General features: G+C 37.8%; 1 protein-coding gene and 1 pseudogene across 1 annotated transcript; both read right to left on the reverse strand.

The window, feature by feature from the left end:
• Positions 1 to 10,145: 10,145 nt before the first annotated feature.
• LOC107572979 (GTPase IMAP family member 7-like) lies at positions 10,146 to 10,960 on the reverse strand. Its single transcript, XM_016259418.1, has 2 exons — positions 10,268 to 10,960; positions 10,146 to 10,160 (listed from the first exon to the last, which is right to left on the reverse strand). The coding sequence occupies exons 1-2, from the start codon at positions 10,949 to 10,951 to the stop codon at positions 10,146 to 10,148; spliced, it is 699 nt and encodes a 232-aa protein (XP_016114904.1). The 5' UTR covers positions 10,952 to 10,960.
• A 3,040-nt stretch (positions 10,961 to 14,000) lies between these two features.
• LOC107572984 (NACHT, LRR and PYD domains-containing protein 12-like) overlaps positions 14,001 to 25,405 on the reverse strand; it is a 16,139-nt pseudogene continuing 4,734 nt past the window's right edge.

The following is a 25,405-nucleotide window of genomic DNA, read 5'->3' on the forward strand; positions in this document are numbered from 1 at the left end:
GCCTAATCCTGGTTTACGCTAAGCCCTGTCTATGAAACCGGGCCTTAATGTCTTTTATTTCAGTTGATTTCATCTAAGTCTGTGGCTGAAGTCAGTTGTAGTTCTTGTGTTTCTCTTTTCTTCAGTGATTCTGCTTGTTAACAGCAGGTGTTCATCACTAATGCTCAATCAGCACTTAATTAATCACATAATTATCTCATTAACTTTAACACTGCTTCAGTGTTACTTTAACACTCTTTTAGAGTGGGACCATATATGCTCCGAGCAGTGTTCATTTAACACTCGGGAATTTACTGTGTAGTTACTAATGGATGGCATTCAATGCTTTGAGATGCAAATTTCATTCATTCATATTATAGGAAGATGAAAGTCTATTTAGAAAATAATGGAAAAATACTGAACTCTGTGTTGGTTTTACCTTGCAGATTTCTGACAGCAAATTCAACAAAATGAATGAATGCAGAGTCCTACGTGACTCAGTCCATGCACCTGTTCAATTTGTATATGCTCCAAGAAAAAAAATTAATAAAAATCTCTTACAAACAACACTCCCAGATCTATAGCTCGCTGCAAAGCCACATATGCCAATGTATTGATGATATTAATTGGATTAATTGGAAAATTGGATGTGCCGTAATTTCATTCAGTTAAAAAAGACAAAACAGACGTCATGGCAATATTGTTGCTTCAAAGAAACATACAATGCATACAAACCTCAAATGATTTCGTTGTTATATCCACCGATGTCATTTTGCATTCCGTTTTGTATATGTTTGAATACCTCATAGCAGTCGTTTTGTAATTTGTGTCCTCTGAATGACTCCCACGAATGCTTTTTCAGGTTTGAGTTGTGTTCATTTGGTTTTCTTTCCACGACATTTGTTGTTTTGTTAATAGTAATCAGGAGTAAGCCATATAGCACAATGTATTTTTTTAACCTCTAACAAAAGCAGTGTTTGTTCTTATGGGTGGGAAGTATATTTTATTTGCATTTTACAGCAAAAGCTATTCAAAACACAGCTGTCAGTGAATTGATTTCATATTTACTGACCATCACTGTTTGTGGAACAATTAAAGGATGTGGTCGAAGGGTTTATGAATATGAAGTCAGTTTTAGTTCTTTGAGAATTACTGTAGATGAGAAAAAGAAATGCTGTTGAGCTGTTCATGTACTAGTTCAAATCAGTTTTAGACTCAGTTTCAGCAGAAAGGTCTTTCTTTTCAACTGAGATCTTCTTAAGCTTATGTCAAACCTTTTTTTGTGTGACTCACCAAATGTACATAAACACATTTATCATTGGATTGATTGTTGTTTGTTATTAATAGTCACTACTCTTATGTATGGCTTATTTAAGTATTTAAGTATGAACAAATTCCTGAACTTTCCCACATTCCCAAATTTAGCACATAAGGTACATAAACTCTTCTCTATCATAAATAAAACTGTAATTCAAAGGGGGAAAATAATTTGAGAAAATAATTTGGGTTTAGACATTAATATAATTTTATGTTAAGTTTGGTCATGATCCGGAAGTTCTGAAAGAGCTCCAAACCACCACTGACCTTGCTCTCCGAGCGACGAAGGTCACAGCAAGTTCTCTGGGTCGTGCGATGTCCACACTTGTGGTCCAGGAGCACCATCTCTGGCTGTGTCTGGCCGACATGAGGGACACCGATAAAGTACGGTTCCTCAATGCCCCTGTTTTCCCTGACGTGGTCGAAAGCTTTGCCCAGCAGTTCTCGGCTGCACAGAAGCAAACTGTGGCGATTTCACCACATCCTGCCCCAGCGGGCAACTGCTGCCTACACCCGTCCGCCGGCCGCAGCGCCCCAGCCTGCTCGTCACCGAGGGCGGCCCCCGCTCCCGTGCCGTATCCGCAGCAGCCTCCAGCCAAGCACCGCCGTGGAGCTGGCCATAGGCAGGCCGCCTCGCCCGTCCAGGCCCCCGTCAAACCTGGCGGTAAATGGAAGAGCAAGCGGTCCTTAGACGAACGACCCAGAGATGGAGGGATCTGCTCTTCGGTGGAAGGCCGGGTGGAGAATCTTTTGTATAGTTTTCCCTCGCCGTCGGCCTCATGGTCAATGGGACCCAAATTCAAAAGAGTAGTTTTCTCTATCTCTGGGTCCCGGGAGGCACAGAGAGTCACGGACTGACCAACACCAGACCACACTCATCCTCCTCCATCACCAGCAGGCAGCAGCGGATGGTTCGAGACCGTCAACAAAGGCCCTACTCACGCACCCTCTGCAAAACTGTGGACCAGGTAAGCATTGCCTCGGCTATGCGATTCACTTCGCCCGGCATCCCCCCAAGTTCAGTGGCATCCGCTTCATGCTTGAAGGCGGCCGATGCTCCTGTGTTGCATGCAGAGATCGCAGTTCTACTGGTGAAGGACGCGATAGAGCCGGTCCCTCCAGCCGATATGAAGATGGGTTTTACAGCCCCTACTTCATTGTACCCAAGAAAGGCGACCAATTTTATCTGCGTTTTTGAACCAGGGTTGCATGCAGAGATCGCAGTTCTACTGGTGAAGGACGCGATAGAGCTGGTCCCTCCAGCCGATATGAAGACGGGTTTTACAGCCCCTACTTCATTGTACCCAAGAAAGGCGACCAATTTTATCTGCGTTTTTGAACCAGGCCCTTCACAGGTTTCTGTTTAAGATGTTGACGCAGAAACACATCTTCGGGTGTATCCGTCCCCGAGATTGGTTTGCAGCGATCGACCTGAAGGATGCATACTTTCATGTGTCGATTCTTCCGCGCCACAGACCATTTCTGCGGTTCACGTTCGAAGGATGTGCATATCAGTACAAGGTCCTGCTCTTCGGGCTGTCCCTGTCTCCCCGTGTATTCCCGAAAGTTGTGGAGGGGGCACCCCAGTTGGGTCTTCGGGTCAACTGGGAAAAGAGCAAACTTTCCCCGACGCAGAGGATCTCTTTTCTCGGTATGGAGTTGGATTCGGTCGAACAGAGAGCACGCCTCACAGAGGAACGTGCACGGTCGGTGCTAAACTGCTTGAATTCATTCAAGGGCAGGACAGCGGTCGCACTGAAACAATTTCAGAGGCATATGGCAGCTGCAGCGGCAGTTACACCGCTGGGGCGGCTTCATATGAGATCGCTTCAGCACTAGCTTCATGGCCGAGTCCCGAGGTGGGCGTGGCAGCGCGGCACTCACCGGGTCCAAGTTACACAGGCCTGTCGCCAAACCTTCAACCCGTGGTCAGACCTTGCGTTTCTCCGGGCAGGGGTGCCCCTAGAAATGGTCTCCAGGCATGCTGTGGTTTACACGCAACATTACTTATTTTATTCATTTTTTCATTCAGTCATTTAATTTAGATTTTTTTGGTTTTCTGCCCTTTTTAATTATTTAATTTCATTTTATATGAATAAAAAAATGAGTAATAAAGTGTACAATAATGTATAATGAAACGCTATAATTATAATAATCACATTGCACTTGAATAAAGTTAAAGGTGTAATCTGCTGATTGTCCTGCAGGTGACCTCATAATTCTGTCTTCTTATGATGCACGTAGGGCTTTACGATTACTCCAGAGCACTCGTTGATCTACGATCAAGTGCTAATTAAGTTACGATGTTTTTAGGAAACAGACCGTAATATTAAGATCAGACGTACAATTGTTTTTACGAACTTCTTAGGCTTACGATGCTTTTGGGAAACACAGCCCATGCTGATGAGCTGATTGGCCGGCTAGTTGTTAAATGGTCTCTCTTATCATTTGAGTCACTTTTCAAAAGTTGATAAAAGTTCATCCTAATGTATGTAGTACATTATAGTAAACATCCTAATGTATATAGTAGGGGTGGGCGATATTTCAAATATTGCGTGATATTATGTAATAGATTTTATGATTCTGTGCTACTTCCTGATTGTTTAATTCAAAATTGGCTGAAAAGTGGTTCCTTCCATGTTGTCTGCATCGCAGAACTCCTAGGGCTCTAGATAAGGTGTAGTTGGGAAACGAGTTTTAACTGCAAAATGAAGTGTAACTACCAAGTGAAATAGCACTGTACCATAAATAAGCGGTTGGTGTGTCACGCATTCTAAACTGTGTCGCATGCGTGCTACAGGGGGATATGTAATCAAAGCATTTTTTTCTACCATGTGGTACAGCCCTGCATACACACAAAATCTACCAGAAATAGTCATAGTAAAAAGTCATATTTTATTGAAACACATTCTGGTAAGTGTTAACAGTTACCCAAGATAACTTGTTTTACAATACATGACATTTAGCCACCTGAGAATAAATGACAGAACCTGAGCTGGGCACAAGTCACGGTTCGTTTTAGGATTGTCAATGCTTTTGAAGCAGAGGCTCCCCGTTACTACTAGCATAGTGCCATCTACAGGTGTGGAGTTAAACAGCAGAGAAAGCTTTGTCCTTGAATGGGCATTAGAAAGGACATGGGTGTGTAGACATCAAGTTTCTGACGTCAGTCTGATTTGGATATTTGACGTCAATGTTTTATGTCAATATCAGGTCTTTTGAACATCATTTGGGAAACATTTCAAAAGGAGCTGTGGCAAATCGATAGTGTCTGAAGCCCCAGTTAAGAGAAAATGCTACTTAAACTTAATCAGGCTGACAAAGAATTCATATTATGCAATAAATATCAATCAAACACCAATCACTGATGTCAATGGGATTTCAATATGATGTCTAAACCATGACATAAATGATGTAAACTGAATGTCAAACACATTGGCCTGCATATACATTAAACCAATTTTAGTGTTAGTATTAGCTTCATATTTTCACCCTATTATCACTGGAAGAAATTGCTGTCCAAACTGCCCTTAAAATGATGTTATCAACATCTTGATTAAGTCTTGACTAACATTTGACGTCAATTTGATATCAATTGATATCAAAGTGCCCACTGGATGGTGATTTATCTTGCCTGTATTACTATGCTTCTTTTAATTAAGCTGCACATGGATCCTCACTCCGTTGACTCCTCATTACAATCGTGGTGACATTTTAATCATCCACGATCAAAAATTATGATATTGCACATCCCTAGTCAAAACTCATTACAACTCTTACAATTTTTTTCACATTGTAACAGATCTGAGGATTGTGTTGCTGGGTAAAACTGGATCAGGAAAGAGCGCTTCAGGAAACACAGTCCTGGGCAGAGATGAATTTACAGTGAAAAACTCTCTGATGTCAGCTTCAATGACCTGTGAGAAAAAAGAAGCAATTGTTGGTGGACAACCTCTATCAGTTACTGACTCTCCTGGCTTGTTCGACACTTCAATCAGTAATACAGAACTTCAGACTCTAATAGAGAAGTGTATGAATCTGTCTGCTCCTGGTCCTCATGTGTTCCTGCTGGTTTTGAAATTAGGTGTGAAATTCACAGAGGAGGAGAAAAATGCTGTAAAATGGATTCAGGAGAACTTTGGAGAACATGCTGTAAAGTACACCATCGTTCTGTTCACTCACGCTGATGAACTGGATGGTAAACCTGTAGAGGAATATATCAGCAAAAGCACTGAGCTACAACATCTAATTCAGACATGCTACGGCAGATATCACTCATTCAACAATGAGGAGAGAGATAATCGAGATCAGGTCATGGAACTGCTGAAAATGATAGAAAAAATGGTAAAGTTTAATGGAGGAAATCCCTACACTAATGACATGTATAAAGCAGCCCAAGAAAAGATTAAGAGGAAGTAGAAAGATGCAGGAAAGAGAGGATTAACAGCAGAAACAGCAACAGCGTATTGATGAGTACACTTTCCAGATCAGGAATAGTGGAATTGTACAAGATACAGTTATGTTATTTTAAGACTTGATTATTTTCTGCCTGACAAGAATATTTCAAAGAATTATAACTGAGCTGATACATTGTACATAATTCATTATATCCACCTTATTTTTCAACACAGAATTAAGCCGTTTTCTGTGAATGTGCGAGACTTCCGGTTCATTAGCCACGGTAGGGAAATAACGAGAAGAATAACAAAGTGCAGTAAATGGTAAAACTGTTTGCATTACAAACCAGTGTGTTCATAGTTAAGACAATACATTAAAGTAACAGTAAGACACATTAGTTTTCAATATCAAGCAGCAAAACATAGAGCTAAAAATAGCTTGAGGCGGATGAGACCGGAAGCAGGACACATCATTTACAATAAGGTGGATAAGAAAAACTGAATGTTTTGATGGTCTCTAAATTTTACTGTTTACTTTTTTCCTGTTGAATTGAGTCTCTGTATTATTATTGACTGATCTAATGTAATATTTGAATGCCATGCTAATTCAGCCTAACCATTTAAATATGTTTTATCTTCTTCTTTTAATATCATTCACAAGACGTTTTCTCGTTTTATATTCTCTGTAATGTCACCTAGTAAAAAGAATGAAAATAAACTGAGCTGCATGCTTTTCCAAAAGTCAGTGGAATTAAATTCTGTTTTTTTTTTAATTCAAGTTGCCTTTTTCAATCTGTATTTGTCTGAATAAATCTCAAGAATGTGAGCATGCATATGAATGGTTTAATATGGCAAATATGCTGCCATACAAGTTCTCACCAACGAAACCAGACCCCAACCTGGAACTGCGTCCAAGAATTTCAAAACACTTTATTTATAACTTTATTATTTGATAAAAGTAAAAACACAAATTAATAAACATGAACATAAAATAAATAAAAAACAACACACACACGCCAGATAAACCACTATGTCAGAGGTTCCCAACCATGTTCCTGGAGGCCCCCCAACACTGCATATTTTGTGTCTTTCCTTTGTCTAACACACCCATAGCTAATGAGCTAATGATCTGAGTCAGGTGTGTTTGATTAAGGAGACATGGAAAATGGGCTGTGTTTGAAATGCCATACTATCATACTACTCTTACTATTTCTGCAGTATTCAGTATGTATGCTGTGCATATTATGTAAATTTTCTGTATGCATGAAATACCTAGATGACCTACTATATTTGCCAGAATCTGCTAAATATAACTCAAGTACACTGAAATCAGTACAGAAGCTGTGTTCGGAATGGCATGCTTCCATACACCTCCTAATATATCGCAGTATGCTGTGTGTTTACTGTGAATATTATGCAAATTTTCTGTATGCATGGAATGCCTGGATTACCTGCTACATGCATCTGAAGACACTGCATGGGATACTGTTTTACATTTACATTTGCATTTAGCAGACACTTATCCAAAGTGACTTACAAATGAGTACAAATGGAAGCAATCAAAATCAACAAAAGAGCAATGATATGCAAAAGAATAGAGCAGTTGAGTGTTAGTAAATGAATAGAGTGCAAGTCTAAAAGGGGTCTATTTTTTAAAAGAATAGAATTAGAATAGAGATTGCTAGAGTTAGAGGGTTAAATAAAGATAGAAGAGATGTATTTTTAGCTGATTCTTGATATACAGTATCAGATTATTATATTACTATTATACAGTACATATTGTTTCAAAGATATTAAATAACAATACTATTGCAGCAGTATAATATATAAATAAAAAATAATATTTCAATTACGCAAACAATTCCCCTGTCAAGCAGCTCTAAAAAGAAACGGAATGTATTTACTCTAAGGACAAATAGACAATTTTTTTGGCAGAGGCTATTTACGTTAACTCCACCCACCCATGCCTGGCTGCGATAAACAGCTCTGCAAAAGACACATGTATTTCTGTAGTATTAGTGGCGTGCAGTTTAACTTTGACACGATTGACCCGAGTTCGATTCCGGCTTTTGTCAAATTCGTGCTTATCCTTTTCCCATCACATACCAGATCAGAAGTGCATTTATTTTTTATAAAAATTATGTAAATATTTGAAAAGTGGAAATAAAATGCTTCATTAATAATACAGTGTTATGTATGCTTAGCTGTAGGTAGGTCTAATAAAATGTATATGAAAATTTACACTCAATGGGCCCTATCATATACCCAGCGCAAGGCGCGGCACAAGTGTTTTTGCTGGTTTCAGGCCGACGCAGTTCTCATTTTCCCGTCTCAAACTCAAACCTGGTCTAAAGTCTGGCGCAATATTTTTTCTTTGTTATTTAAAGAGCGCGTTAGTAATATGCACCTATAGGTGGGTGCACAACGTGTGTACACTTTGCTTATTATACACACAGGGACGCACAGCAGCACACAAACATGTTTAAAAATTAAAAATTACATTCTGCCATGTAAATAGCGAACCTGCCATGGCGTGAGCACAACTGGCTTTTAAAGAGGATGGGAGATGAGACTCTGATTGGTTTATTGCACATTACACCCAAAAAACACCCATTACTCATTAAGAGAATAGGGACAACCCATTTAGACCATGCGCCCGGGCACGCCGACCGTTTTCCCATCGTTAAACTAGCAAAAGTGCGCTTTAAACCATGCGCTTAGATCATTAAAATAGGGCCCAATATGCTATTGCATACTGTTTTATAATGTACTACAGTATTGAAGTATAAATATCTGCCACCTAACTACTATTTACACAGCTGTTGCTAAAGAAAATGCTGCTATTTTAGTGTCAACATAACTTATCATTATTTGCACTTAGTGTAACTTGAATATATCACTTTTTCCACTAAGTGTAACTGCCAAAAATATCATTGTTCAGTTAAAGACAGCTCAGTGTTGATTCAGTTCTGTCCAATATGTAAAGTTCATAAATTTGGTGGACATGTTTTGCCCAGGATTTCTAAATTGCCTAAAATAACCATGTGTTGGCTGATTGCGCTGCGCCGATCAATTGTTGCATGACATCAAAGTACTGTGAGAGCTATAGAGAGCAGAGCAGATGGCTCGAATCGCTCTCTCGCAGCGCAAACAGCCAACATCTGGTTATTTTAGGCAATTTAGAAATCCTGGGCAGAACATGTCCCCGGTAACATGTCCTGATGACATGTTCCACGTTTCACTAATGCATCCATAAAGTACAGCATTTTATGACAAAATTCAAAATGGCCAATATGGGAAAGCTGGGTATCATTCAATTCAGCATGCTGCACTGAATCTGAGCAGTTTTATTAATTTTTGGACAAACCCTTCAGATGTTATAAGCAAAAATAGCCATTTCTCATATCTCCTGACCAGTAGGTGGTGCTGCGCCAAAACACTGCATGTAGCCTCAGGTGATGCTTATGATGGCATGAACCAAGATTTAGTAAGAATACACAAAAGCGTGGTGGAGATACAGCCTCACGTCCAGTTTGGCGTGCCCTTTGTTGAATTAGTTTGCGTGTTATTTGAGAACGCTAGGGTTTATCAAAAAGCTTTTGATAATGTTCTGCCAGCATGGTCTGAAGATGATCTGAGCCAATTTTGGTGAAAATCAGACAAACCATCTTGGACGAGTTTGGAAAAGTAGTTTCCCCCCCAAACAATTCACAATTGCAATTTTACATTAGAAATTTTGGTATGCATTCGACTTATATCAATCATGTATCAATGCATTCGACAAAGAATCAGAGAAAACAACAACAACAAACGTTACGGTTAAAAAGTTGTTAGCATAAACATGAGTGCAAATTTGATCTATTGGTGGCGCTAGAGGGATTGAGTTAGAGACTCCAAACTTGCTATGGTTAATGTTGAGACTGTCCTCTATCTGTGTGCCAAATTTCATAACTTTCCCGCAAGCACCATAGACTGGACGACGACGACAACGAAGAAGAAGAAGAAGACTAACGGATACCTTCAGTGCTCGGCGCCTAATGACATCGTCACAAGGCAGGAAGGAAACATCAACATCCAAAAATGGCAAATGCTATACATGCATACATGATGCTGCTACAACTCAATGTATGTGAAACAAAACAAAACTCCCAAATTTCCCTGAAACGTAAAATCAATTAAAACAAATTGACACTTTAATTATATTTTGTTAATACAATAATAATAATAATAATAAAAACATCTTCAAAAGATGGCTTCAGAAATGTAATTGTTTATTTTTTTCTCCCCCAATTGTAAGTCGCTTTGGATAAAAGCGTCTGCTAAGTGTCTAAATGTAAATGTACATGTAAAACAAATGTGAATTTAAGGCTCTGTGGATCGATGTTTATCATAAAATGTCTGTAAAAGTCTTCAAAATGAAAGTGATGACTCAGTGAAAGAATCTCAAACTTTTCATGACTCCTCAGTCTGCATGAAAAAAGGGAATATGCTGGATTTTTAACATTATTATTATTTTTTTTTACAGCTCATTCTGCAGATGATTTAATTTTTTTCATTACTACTACAACTGAGACCATAACACAAAGAAGCCCTAAAGAAATTTTAATTCTCCTTTCCCATCTTTCTCTGTCCTGCTCTGCCCTTCTCTGATTTTCTCTGTCCTCTCTCCTTCTCTGGACGTCTTTAAACATCTCAGTACTGTAGTGCTTCCCTTCATTTTTAAGCACCATTTCATCCATCTTATCCAGCAGCTCGTTGACTTGATCCCGATTCTCTTTGTCTTCATTGTTGAATGCATGAAATCTGCCACCACAGCTCATAATAAACTGTCGCAGATCCGAACTCTCCTCTATATAATCCTGCAGTCCATACGATTCGTTCAGCTGATCAGCGTGAGTGAACAGAATGATGGTGTGACGTGCAGCTTCTTCTCCAAAGTTCTCCCGAATCCACTGGACCGTGTTTTTCACTTCATCTGTGAATTTCACATCCAGTCTGAAGACCAGCAGAAACACATTAGGGCCAGGATCAGACATCTCCATACATTTTTTTATTTCAACATTCATTTCATATTCATCTGCTGATGTATCCTGGAGGCCTGGAGTGTCGATTACTGAGATGATCCTGCTACCCTTTTTTATCTCTTTTTTCTCAGATAGTTGAGTAACTGACTCTGGACTAAAGTCCACTTTAAACACATCTTTGCCCAGGATGGTGTTTCCAGTTGCGCTCTTTCCAGCTCCAGTCATTCCCAACATAACAATCCTCAGATCTCCTATTATTGGAGAGAAACATTTTTATAAAAATGATAAAAATACAAACACTTTGCTAAAAAAAACCCCCAGAATGCTTAGGTTTAGATTTCAAACAGTAAAACTGAGTTTAATATCATATCATTATTGACACTGTGACAGTGACGCACCAAAACTCAACGTGATCTCAAAGTTGGTAGAGGGTACAACCCATGCTAACATTAGTTAACATGAAATAACAATGACAAATACTTCTAAAGCATTTATTAACCTTAGTTCATGTTAATATCAACACTTACTAATACATTATTAAAATCAAAAGTTGTCTGTTAATATCATTTAATGGACCTGAGCTAATGTGAACTAATGAATAGCTGTATTTTTATGAACAAACATTAACAAAGATTAATAAATTCCATAACAAATGAATTGTTAATGTATTATTAACAAATGGAACCTTATTGTAAAGTGCTTCCAAAAATCTTAAATTTCAGTCAGTTACTCATTTGTGTGGATTAGAAGATTCAGAAAATGTGCACAATTACGTTATCCTTGATCTCTCAGGTTGAAAAGTTGACTTTATGTAGCAATAAATATTGTTAAAATATTATTGAAAGAAATCGCCTGTGCAACCAACCACTTAGAACAGCCTAGTTTTGTGAAGGCAAGTTTTGTAACAAGTGGTTTACCAAGCACTAATGTAAAACATGAAATAATGTTCTGTATATTATTATTTTCATCTATGTATCCACGTTTACACATCACAATTAACTAGATGCATTCCTTTTATCTGTCCCCAGGTTGTGCAGTTCCCCTTCTCAAAGTGAATCAGATTTTCTCAGTTCATTCCATCTATACATTAGGTCCTATACTCTTCCATAGCCACTTTCAAATTGTATTGCCTAGCTTTTGATACAGACTGAGGCTGTACAAAGTGTTCAGTTTAAAGTCAGTGTTTTTGTTAACCTGGGTGATCACATTTTATTAGTATGCACAGAATGATATTAGATTACTAGATGACTTTTACTGACCTGTAAGTTTAGCCATTTTTCTGGAAATCCTCTTTTGCTGTTTTAGATGTTCAGTGACCAGTTTTACTTGCAGTGCTCACCACTGTTTTTTTCCCCCTCTTTCTTGATCTGGATGAATGGCAAATGAATGTAAAGGATTGACTGCTAGTGCTTAGGTTAACTCCCCTTAATTAAATAAACATATTTGATCATGTGACTGCAGCTGCAAATATGTTGCGATATAACATTTTAGAGATATTGTCACGATTTATATTATGTTTATATTATGTAATATACTTTGTCATTCCAAATAGATTTTTTTATGTACTTAGATGCATCTTAAACAACTTACTTCTGACTTGTTTAATCTGTTAGTACATTTGACAAGTTTCACTTGGTACATATATCTTTTGTAGAACATTTGTAAGAAGGAAAGGAAAAGCAAACCACCTACATCAGCAGACAATGGTAATGCTTTCAACTGGATTTGTCATCAACTATAGCAGTTTACTGCTAGTTATAAGTGACTTTGGTTTTGTTTAAATCAAATTCATTTGTTTAAATTAATTTGAATACAATGCATTAAATCACAGTCATTGTGTGTTGGGGGCTTGTGTGTGAATCTCATATAAAATATAGTCACATATTTCTTATATATTTGTTATATTATTTTTGTATTTGCTAGTGCAATTATATTGCAACCTTATAGCTGTCAAATATCTCCATCTAGTGTTCAAGTCAAATATATCCACCAACAGACTTATATTACTTCTTATTACAAGAAGAGTTTTCATAAAAACCAAAAAGCACAGTTACTCACTGCACAGAGACTATACCCAGCATGCATTGCAGCATGAAGCTTTTGATTGTCACCATTGTTGAGATTCATACACTGATTCTTGATGTTTCTCAGTTTTTTAAGTGACACAGCAGTTCAGAAACAGTTGATACTTATCATGCTTTTAAAGTCCTTAATAAATTATTACACTGTTGGATCCTATACTGTATAATCAAAGAACTATTATAATTAGAAACGTCTCACAAAGATTGCATACTTAATCTGGCAGAAGATTGTGTTGTTATCATCAATAACAATCCGACATCAATTGGTTGCAGTCTCATTTTGGTATTCCTTGCCAGAACAAATGAGCTTTCCAAACACAGTTACAGCAGCCCAAAATAAATAATGTTATAAAGTCAAGGGTCAAGAGCCCGACTAAAGCAAACACTAATCACCTTAATGGTGACATCAAATGAAACAATAAAATATCATCAATATTAAGTAACGTTGTTGTGTCAACCTCTTGACAAAGTTCCCTGTTAGCTGAGAAGGATGTTCAATGTTGTTCTAAAAACGTTTTCTCTCATTATTAAGCGAACATTAAAAAAACCTTCTACAAACAACGTGTAAATAACATTTTTGTCTAACCATTTGAGAACATTGTTAAAGACCAGATAACTTTGAATAAACATTATATTAACATTACTGGAGGAATGTTTGTTTATAACCTTGAGAGAACGTTAGCCAAAGTTCTGAGAACGTTCCCTGTTAGCTGGGGAGGTTTCATTAGTGAGGAAGGAGATTTTACGTGCATATGCTTGTGCATGCTTGTAAAGATAAGGTGCATATTAGGATAACGTTATGATGATTTTAAATTTTTTACCTTAAAACAACACTGATTGTAATGTTTTGATTTGATAACTGATCTGATGATTTGTTTATTCTTGTGATCCACGATGGTACAATGTTGCATGAGAGCAACAGCTGGATATGATATGTTACTTTTTATTAAATATGAGATGTGCAATACAATAAACATAAACATAACATACAATAAAACTAGATAAATCTGGTTGTTCAAGTGTTTGTTTAAAGGCATTGATGTTGTCAATAAATATATTTCTTTTTTCTGCATGAAAATTAAATTTTTTTTCAATTTGTCCGTTGTGGTACAATGTTGCCTTAAGGCAACATACTTTTAAAAAAAGTAAATAAATATAAAAAATAAATAATGAAAATGTTTACTGATATTGTTAAAATGACCAATTTTAAGCTGGAAAAACATCACAAATAATTTTTCCTCATTGATATCATATTGCGTACCATTTGCAATTTGAGCATGTTATTGTAGTTTACGGTCAGAGTGCATTTTTCCTATTACATTTTAAATGTGTTATTTTAGTTTATGGTCTTGACTCTTTAGCTGTTGTTTCCATTAATGGTAAACGTGTGGCATCCTATGCTGCCATGCATTTCACTGGGGGTTTTTTTTCATACATTTTTTTCAGTGTAGCTTTTTTCTTGCAACTGTAACTAGGCTAGGTATTCAAGTTTAAATTGTGAGAAAATTACAACTGTAAGATTAGGACTCTGACTCTGAGGTTAAAATGTGCTTCCATATGAGTCTCTGAGGTTTCTCACAGAAGGCTGTTAATTCTCACACAGAAAAACTGAACAATCAGGATAAACTACAATTCCAGCATAGAGGGGTTCAGTGAGTGTGGTGTTGAATGTGTGTATGTGTGTGTGTGTGTGTGTCATAGACGCAGTAGAAGGACAGAGAGCCAGCAGACCAGTCCAGATACACTCCTACTCTATTAGAGCGGGGAGTAGGGGCAGGAATGTCAGTTGTCTTATTATTGTACCAAAAAGTGTACAAGTTATCACTACAATAAAGACTCCATGACATTTCATTCCGTCCAAACCTACAGTTACTTCCTCCTTTCCTGCTGATTCTTTTATATGTCATTGCTACATGACCTGAGCCGCTCCATTTAACCTCCCAGTAACATCGTCCAGTCAGACTCTCTCTGCACATAACCTGCTCACAGTTCTCAAATCTGTCTGGATGATCAGGATATTGTTGATGCTCTTTCTTGCATGTTGCTCTTTTGTTCTTCTCAGACAAGATGAGTTGAGTGTGTGCTGTGTTTGGATCCAGTGTGAGATCACAGGCATCTAAACACAGAAAGACCGATCAGAACATCTGACATAATTAAATATGCACAGGTGTGTATGTGTGTTTGTGTGTGTGTGTACATTTTCTCAGTCCTGGTCTGATCCTGAAATGTCCTCCATGGTCCAGACTAAAGAGAGACAAAAACATACACACCAACAAATAATGTTCAATAAGGTGATAACTACTGTTAAATTAAATTGACTTAATAATAATAATAAACTTTATTTTATCAAGCGCCTTTAAAAGCAGCTTCTCAATGTGCTAACACAATATCATCAATACAATAAAAACAATACCAGATCAACAAGCAAATGCAAGTTTAAAAAAAATATGTTGATATGTTGTTAAGTTGAACTTTAAAAATATTGTAATTCTGAACTTCCCTAATTTCAAGAGGCAAAGAATTCCAAAGGACAGGAGCATAGAAAGAGAAAGCCCTATCACCCATTGATCTTAGACGTGTTTGAGGAACAACCAACAAGTTAGACAGAGAGGAACGCAATCTACAACTAGGAGTGTACAGATGTAACAATTCTGTAAGGTAATGTATTGCCAGGCCATGTAATGCTTTAAAAGTAAGCATAATAATTTTAAAATCCACTCTAAACCTGACTGGGAGCCAATGCAAGGATTGTAACACTGGAGTAATATGACTGCCAATCCTAATCCCAGTTAAAATCCTGGTGGCTGAATTTTGTACATATAGCAATTTATTAAGTGTAGATTTAGAAACTCCGGCTAAAAGACCATTGCTATAGTCGAACCGTGAGACGACAAAGGAATTTATCAGCATTTCCGTGACTGTCAAATTTAACATAGGGCATAATCTTGCGATATTTCTGAGGTGGAAAAAATGTTTTAACAGTACTCTGGACAAAAGAATCAAAAGACAGACTTGCATCAAAAATAACTCCAAGGTTCCTCACTCTACTCTGGATTTCCAAAACAGAGCCATCAAGAGTCGGGGACAGAGAACCAGCTTTAGAAATTTAATGAAGGGAACCAATGAGCATAACTTCAGTTTTACCACCGTTCAAACACAATAAATTATTACTCATTATTATTTTAATCTCAGTAATTCAGTCAGACAAATAAGCAATGTCAAGGCATTTTTAATGAGGTTTTGGATGTCTATAAATCTGCGTATAGTTGGCATACAAATGATAATGAAGGCCGAGCGATCTCAAAAGGTGATATAAAAGTGACAAATAAATGTTAAAAAGTAGAGGGCCTAAACCCGACCCCTGAGGGACACCAGTGGAAACGATCTGGGAGCGGTCAGTAAAATAAGACCTCAACCACTTCAAGGCAGTGGACACACCAAAAACTCTTTCAAGACGAGTAAGTAAAAGACTGTGATCTACAGTATCAAACGCGGCTCTTAGATAAAGAATAGATGAATAGATCAAGAAGAATAAGAATAGATGTTGCACCAGAGTCCGAAGCCATCAACATATCATTGGTGACTTTAACCAAAGTCGTCTCAGTACTGTGAAATTTACGAAAACCCAACTGAGGAGGTTCAAAAAGATTATCAACTGTGAGATGATTACACAATGAGAGGCAACAATACCCTCAAGTAATTTTGCCAAAAATGGGAGATTTGAAATAAGACGAAAGTTATTGAATTCGCCCAATGCAACATTTTCTTTTTTAGGTACACAGGTTACAGCAGCAATCTTTAATGCTGCTGGAACAACCCCAGTCTGTAAGGAGTCATTTATAATACTGAGGACAGCAGGACACAAAGCATCAAAGTAAGATTTAAAGGGGTCATATGATGCGATTTCTATTTTTCCTTTCTCTTTGGAGTGTTACAAGCTCTTGGTGTATAAAGTAGATCTGTAAAGTTGCAAAGACTAAAGTCTCAAATCCAAAGAGATATTCTTTATAAAAGTTAAGTTAACCACGCCTACCTAAAACGGCTCGTTCTAACACGCCCCTAATCACTATGTGGGAAGATTTGCATAACGCTTCCCAAATGTTCACGCAAAGAAAGAAGGAGTAACTTTAATTCTTGCTGTTGTCGCCGCTGCCATGTCGTGAAGGCGCTGTGTGTTTCGTTGTGAAAGCGAAACTACTTTGTTTGGTCTTCCAAAAGAGGACACGACTAGAAATCAATGGTTAAGTTGTATTTACAACACTGTTCCAGAACACTTCAACCCAAATATTCAGATGTGTGCTGTGCATTTTATGGAGGATGAGTACTGTTTCCTGAACCAGTAGCCTACAATGCATCTGTGCTCAAAGGCTGTTTCTATAAAGTGGGGCGGTTCCAACTTTGCAAGGACAGTCTGGCGCTTCTGACTCACAGCCTGAAAGTACATTTTTATATTTAAATAATTTGCCACTGATTATTCAAACGCGAGTTTTGAGCAGTGTAGAGTAGCGCTTGTTGTTTGTTGTTTCTCCGATCACAAATGCAGACATGGTTTTATGTTTACGCAGCGCGATACGCAACGCGTAAAAAGACAGTATAAGTCATCATAATCAGTAATTATGTCCCCACTGGATGCAACAAATGCCTCATTTGTAATGGGTTTTATTGTTTTTGTCTCGTCCTGCTGGGAGACAGCATCACAGTATGGTGAGGGGCGTAACATTTCCGTCACACGCTTTGAGGCATTCGGCCAATCACAACGCACTGGATAGCTGGCCAATCACAGCACACCTCGCTTTTCAGACTGATGGGTTTTGTAAAAATCGACGTGTTTCAGAAAGGCGGGGCATAGAAGAGAAACAATAATGTACATTATATGGAAAATAATGTGTTTTTTAACCTTAAATCGCATAAACACATTTCATTACACCAAATACACCAAATAATGTTCTTTTTAGCAGCATCATATGACCCCTTTAATAAGCTAGTGGGAATAGGATCAAGCAAGGAAGTGGTAGATTTCATTATCCCGTTTAAGATTCTCAGTATCAAGTTGAGGAAAGTTAATAATAAAAAAAAAACAGTGAACTCAGGTGTACAGTGACATGAGGTAGTAGAAAAAGGTGAAACGGAAATTTGTTTATGAACATTATCAACTTTTGAACTGAAAAAATTAAGAAATTAATTACAAGGCTGATTTATACTTCTGCGTCGGACCTACGCCGTAGCCTTTACGCCGTAGGTTATGTGTCAGTTTTCATTTATACTTCTGCGTCGTTGTCCGCGTCAACATGCAGTACACATGCAAACCACTAGTAAGAAGTATTCACGGGCATGTTGCTGGTGTAACCCGCAGTACCACGGCAAAAGCCGAAGAAGAAGCGGCTCGTCGGAGAAGCATTATAGCTGTGAGGGCGGCAAATAAATATCAAATCATTAAATCATTATTTAAAACTACAAAAAGGAGACAACAACAACAGGAGATGATGGCGTTCTTTCAGTCTGCACAAGGACTTGTTCCACAGCAGATCAACATTGTTTGTTGCGGACAACTACTGATGTATAATGCTATGTAGTATCATAAATGATAAGACACTTGTTCTTTGCTTTGTTTTATTTTATATAAGAAGGTGTAACATTAAAATACATTAAAGTGCACATAAACACACAAAACTCAAGTACATATGGAGGGAGGCGTTCTAGTGGACCAATCACAGCGCTTGCTGTCTGCGTAGAATTGACGCTCTGTTAGATTTTTGGAGAGGTGCGCGTCAGGCTACGGCGTATGCATGTGCGTCTATGCGTAAACTACGGCGTAGGTCCGACGCAGAAGTATAAATCAGCCTTCAGGCACCGTCTGCCCCGCTTAGTAACATGTATACATGCCTACTAAAGCCATGCGCGGGATTTTAATATAAACTGCTTACTTTACGACTTAAAATAGTGAATCTAAATTGGTAATTGTGCATTAACAGCTGTCAACCATGTCGGTATGCAAATGCCCTGTCAAAACTGATTTACACAGCGCATTTGTTTTTTTGGTCACGCATGCGCACCTGCGTACCAGTTATGTGCACCTCTGCATTAATGTGACAGTGGAACATTAAACATTTATATGATTAATTCGTGATTAAATGTTATAATGCTTTATTAGCCTGTAAAATTACTACTGATTTATTTAATTATTTTTATCTTTATTTACAAGTAAACATGACAATTTCAGCACAGTTTTTCAGTAATGGTGTAAGCCATCCCTTTGTGCCACCTGGTGGTGATTTCGTGAACAAGTTTCATGTGTGACTGGGTTTTATTTAAAGCTGTGGCCTGGTGGCGGTAATAAGCATTTTGGTTGACTATCTACTGCACAGTGGCACAATTATTAAAATAATTAGAACTAAATAAAAAATGTTAAGCTTTTTATTTATTATTATTATATATATATATTTTTTACAGGTTTAAATTTTCCCAGCAGTCCTTTTGCAAAGTGTAATAATCCAAACAGAAGTAATTTATACTATTCATTGATACTAGTCTCCATTCATTGAAACTTGACATACTGTGTATTTGAGCAATAATGTACAGGAGGTCATACTATATAGCAGAGGTGGGGCTTTCAAGTCACAAGCAAGTCTTCAAGTCAAATCCCAAGTCCTCAAAGAGTTCAAGTTAATGAGATAATTAAGTGACTAATTAAATGATGTTTGTGCATTGTGATGAAAACCTGCTGTTAACAATCAACATCATTGAAGAAAAGAGAAACGCAAGAACTACATCTGACTTCAGCCACAGCCTTAGATGAAATCAACTGAACACCCCCCCAAAAAAGAAAAAACACACAAACACACGATGCCACCATAATTGTGGTCAAGGTTTGCTTTAGTTGGGCTCTTGACCCTTATACTAATTCAAAGTAATTTGCTTCTAAGCGATTGCAATGTTGTTTCTCAGCAAACATTTGTGCGTTTGTTGAATCAAACCTTGAAATAGCAGACGAGCTTAGACTTTCTGCATATAACTCATGATGAAAGACCATCATAAAATGGTCTCTCTTTGGTTTATTAACTGAAATTCAGATATTACTGAACTGTGAAAAAAGAAAAAAAAGTCCCACTAAACAAATGCCACCATAATGCTTCGATATTGAAAAAAATGAAAACTGTATCAACTCAGGCTTTTAGACATGAACAATTATCATATGATCCTCAACAGTGGTGACAATAATTATTCATACTGCAGTGCATGATGATTTGCTATTGCTATTAATTAAGATCTAACACAAGTGTCAAGAGCTCAACTAAAGCAAACATTGATCTCCATGATGGTGCCATCATTTTAACCAATAAAATATCAACATCTGATCCTCTGTAATTCTCAATAACAGCAGGTGTTCATCACTAATGCACAATCATCATTTAATTAGTCACTTAATTATCTCATTAACTTGAACTCTTTGAGGACTTGGGATTTGACTTGAAGACTTGCTTGTGACTTGAAAGTCCCACCTCTGCTATATTGTAACCATTTTCACAGCTAAAGTGTGCCGATAGGCATGATGCACAGTTTGATCAACATTTTTAACTGTAAGATTAGCAATCTAGTGTAAATCCAAATATCACTCTTACTGCCACACATACTTGAGTATCTGCAGTTTATAGTTAAGATCCTCCAGTCTGTGTTTGAGCAGCTGGTCTCCTGATGGTCCTGGGTGATTGTAGCTCAGATCCAGCTCTCTAAGGTGTAAGGGGTTTGAACTCAGAGCTGAAGACAAATAACCACAGCCTTCCTCTGTCACCATACAGCCTGATAACCTAAAAAAAAACCACTCTCAGATCATCTAGAGACACACATCAACATTATGACCGACTGACTATATGATCTCTTATATGTTCTTAAATACCTCAGTATCTGCAGCTGACAGTTTGGACTCTTCAGTCCATCAGAGAGCAGCTTCACTCCTGAATCCTGCAGGTCATTGTTACTCAGATCCAGCTCCCTCAGGGCAGAGTTTGAGGATTGTAGAGCTGATGACACACTTTCACAGTCCTGGCCAGTTAGATTACAGCCAGAAAGACTGAAAAATAAAAAAAAATTTCTGTGAGTGTAATATGCTTAAAAGTGAAAATGCATCTTATAGACCCTTTTCACAGACTGTGAGAATGCATTTCAATGGTCATCAGCATACTTCTTTAATAGGACTTTTTTTCTGTTATGTAAAAGTTGGATGTTAGTCAATAAACCAAAGAGAAACACCTTCACAATATTCACTTAAATGAGTTGTAAGCAGAACGTGTCAGTTGCGTTCTCAAGCTTTTGATTCAGCAATGTACAAATGTTTGTTGTAAAAAAATATTGTTATTGCTTATCAGATTCAACTATTAAAAGGTTCAAGAGCCCAACTAAAGCAAACACTGATCTAAATGATAAGACACTTGTTCTTTGCTTTGTTTTATTTTATATAAGAAGGTGTAACATTAAAATACATTAAAGTGCACATAAACACACAAAACTCAAGTACATATGGAGGGAGGCGTTCTAGTGGACCAATCACAGCGCTTGCTGTCTGCGTAGAATTGACGCTCTGTTAGATTTTTGGAGAGGTGCGCGTCAGGCTACGGCGTATGCATGTGCGTCTATGCGTAAACTACGGCGTAGGTCCGACGCAGAAGTATAAATCAGCCTTCAGGCACCGTCTGCCCCGCTTAGTAACATGTATACATGCCTACTAAAGCCATGCGCGGGATTTTAATATAAACTGCTTACTTTACGACTTAAAATAGTGAATCTAAATTGGTAATTGTGCATTAACAGCTGTCAACCATGTCGGTATGCAAATGCCCTGTCAAAACTGATTTACACAGCGCATTTGTTTTTTTGGTCACGCATGCGCACCTGCGTACCAGTTATGTGCACCTCTGCATTAATGTGACAGTGGAACATTAAACATTTATATGATTAATTCGTGATTAAATGTTATAATGCTTTATTAGCCTGTAAAATTACTACTGATTTATTTAATTATTTTTATCTTTATTTACAAGTAAACATGACAATTTCAGCACAGTTTTTCAGTAATGGTGTAAGCCATCCCTTTGTGCCACCTGGTGGTGATTTCGTGAACAAGTTTCATGTGTGACTGGGTTTTATTTAAAGCTGTGGCCTGGTGGCGGTAATAAGCATTTTGGTTGACTATCTACTGCACAGTGGCACAATTATTAAAATAATTAGAACTAAATAAAAAATGTTAAGCTTTTTATTTATTATTATTATATATATATATTTTTTACAGGTTTAAATTTTCCCAGCAGTCCTTTTGCAAAGTGTAATAATCCAAACAGAAGTAATTTATACTATTCATTGATACTAGTCTCCATTCATTGAAACTTGACATACTGTGTATTTGAGCAATAATGTACAGGAGGTCATACTATATAGCAGAGGTGGGGCTTTCAAGTCACAAGCAAGTCTTCAAGTCAAATCCCAAGTCCTCAAAGAGTTCAAGTTAATGAGATAATTAAGTGACTAATTAAATGATGTTTGTGCATTGTGATGAAAACCTGCTGTTAACAATCAACATCATTGAAGAAAAGAGAAACGCAAGAACTACATCTGACTTCAGCCACAGCCTTAGATGAAATCAACTGAACACCCCCCCAAAAAAGAAAAAACACACAAACACACGATGCCACCATAATTGTGGTCAAGGTTTGCTTTAGTTGGGCTCTTGACCCTTATACTAATTCAAAGTAATTTGCTTCTAAGCGATTGCAATGTTGTTTCTCAGCAAACGCACAAATGCGAATCAAACATTGAAATAGCAGATGAGCTTAGACTTTCTGCATATAACTCATGACGAAAGACCATCATAAAGTCGTCTCTCTTTGGTTTATTGACTGAAATTCAGATATTACTGAACTGTTAAAAAACTAAAAAAAGGTCCACTAAACAAATGCCACCGTAATGCTTTGATATTGAAAAACTGAATCAACTCAGGCTTTTAGACATGAACACTTATCATATGATCCTCAACAGTGGATCTCCATGATGGTGCCATCATTTTAACCAATAAAACATCAACATCTGATCCTCTGTAATTCTCAATAACAGCAGGTGTTCATCACTAATGCACAATCATCACTTAATTAGTCACTTAATTATCTCATTAACTTGAACTCTTTGAGGACTTGGGATTTGACTTGAAGACTTGCTTGTGACTTGAAAGTCCCACCTCTGCTATATTGTAACCATTTTCACAGCTAAAGTGTGCCGATAGGCATGATGCACAGTTTGATCAACATTTTTAACTGTAAGATTAGCAATCTAGTGTAAATCCAAATATCACTCTTACTGCCACACATACTTGAGTATCTGCAGTTTATAGTTAAGATCCTCCAGTCTGTGTTTGAGCAGCTGGTCTCCTGATGGTCCTGGGTGATTGTAGCTCAGATCCAGCTCTCTAAGGTGTAAGGGGTTTGAACTCAGAGCTGAAGACAAATAACCACAGCCTTCCTCTGTCACCATACAGCCTGATAACCTAAAAAAAAACCACTCTCAGATCATCTAGAGACACACATCAACATTATGACCGACTGACTATATGATCTCTTATATGTTCTTAAATACCTCAGTATCTGCAGCTGACAGTTTGGACTCTTCAGTCCATCAGAGAGCAGCTTCACTCCTGAATCCTGCAGGTCATTGTTACTCAGATCCAGCTCCCTCAGGGCAGAGTTTGAGGATTGTAGAGCTGATGACACACTTTCACAGTCCTGGCCAGTTAGATTACAGCCAGAAAGACTGAAAAATAAAAAAAAATTTCTGTGAGTGTAATATGCTTAAAAGTGAAAATGCATCTTATAGACCCTTTTCACAGACTGTGAGAATGCATTTCAATGGTCATCAGCATACTTCTTTAATAGGACTTTTTTTCTGTTATGTAAAAGTTGGATGTTAGTCAATAAACCAAAGAGAAACACCTTCACAATATTCACTTAAATGAGTTGTAAGCAGAACGTGTCAGTTGCGTTCTCAAGCTTTTGATTCAGCAATGTACAAATGTTTGTTGTAAAAAAATATTGTTATTGCTTATCAGATTCAACTATTAAAAGGTTCAAGAGCCCAACTAAAGCAAACACTGATCTCCATGATGGTGACATAATTTTAACCAATAAAACATCAACATCTGATCCTCTGTAATTCTCAATAACAGCAGGTGTTCATCACTAATGCACAATCATCATTTAATTAGTCACTTAATTATCTCATTAACTTTAACTCTTTGAGGACTTCGAATTTGACTCGAGCCTCGTTTGTGACTTGAAAGGAATGACTTGGTTCCTCCTCTGCTGAAATCAGCTGCTGAGTTCATGGGTGGAATAAACATATGGCAGGACTTTTACTTTCTGACCCCTGGATTGTCCGCCTCTGCTTCCGTGTTTCTTTTAACATTGTGTGCAGTGTTCACAGAGGATGTTGCTGTGTATGTTGTACATTTCAGCATCTATCCAAACAGAGTTTTGTACCTGTGTAGCGTCTGGACCAATCAGACACACAATATATATTTTGTTAGTTATATTTAACAAACACTCTGTAACACCCCTCAGTTAACAAGCCATATGAGGGCCTATGGACCCTTCCCCCGAAATGCGTCTTAACACCTCAGAAAGGCAGAATAGGTCTCTGATTCCATGGCAACCAATGCTGATATCACTGGTTTTATTGCCCAAAGGAATGTGGGAAGAGAAACTCACTACATTTTCCATAGGAATTTTCTCATCTCGTACTGGCAGGGATTGTAGGTGGGGGGAGTGAATGTACAGCGCTCTCTTCCACCTTCATTACCATGACTGAGGTGCCCTTGAGCAAGGCACTGAACCCCCAACTGCTCCCTGGGTGCTGCAGCGTAAATGGCTGCCTGCTGCTCTGGGTGGGGGTGGGCACTTTGGATGGGTTAAATGCAGAGCACTAATTCCAAGTATGGGTCACCATACATGGGCACATGTCACGTCACTCACTTTATCAGAATAGATTTGGAGAAATCACTTGCTCAGCAATGGATATTACTCTTCTCTAATTAATGCATAGGAAAACCTTTCTTTGAATGAACACATATCCTTCAGATCATTGTGTATGTTGTTACTGTCCTTGTATATTGTCTTTTATATTGTATACTGTTTTATGCAAGCTTATGATGGAACCACTCCTTCCTGTCATCTTACCTATATGTAACCCTACCATGTTTAGTATCTATGAATTCATCTACTGATGATCTAAACGAGAGTGCATATTATATGTTGGTACATAGGCAATATATTAGTGTTCTGAAAATCTTTAGTAATTTCGATTCAAGTTCCATATTCAAATTACCATGCTTTCACACAAAGGGTCATAAAACTCCCCAGTATTTCCAAACTCCCGCTTGGAATTTCAGCCTTTCTCATTGGACAAGCTCATCCTGAGAGGCGTGAATCTTGTCAGGCCTTAAAGGCCTCACATCAGTGAACCGCCTCCAGTCTGTGGTTCTGTTAGATTCTGAGACGATGTGAGCTAGAACGCTTCTAAGGACACCCTAAGTTTGCGCCAGGCCTCGGGCCTTGACTTTCCATTCACCAAG

Source organism: Sinocyclocheilus grahami, unplaced genomic scaffold, assembly GCF_001515645.1.
Source record: "Sinocyclocheilus grahami isolate Dianchi unplaced genomic scaffold, SAMN03320097.WGS_v1.1 scaffold1843.1, whole genome shotgun sequence".
NCBI classification, from domain to species: domain Eukaryota; kingdom Metazoa; phylum Chordata; class Actinopteri; order Cypriniformes; family Cyprinidae; genus Sinocyclocheilus; species Sinocyclocheilus grahami.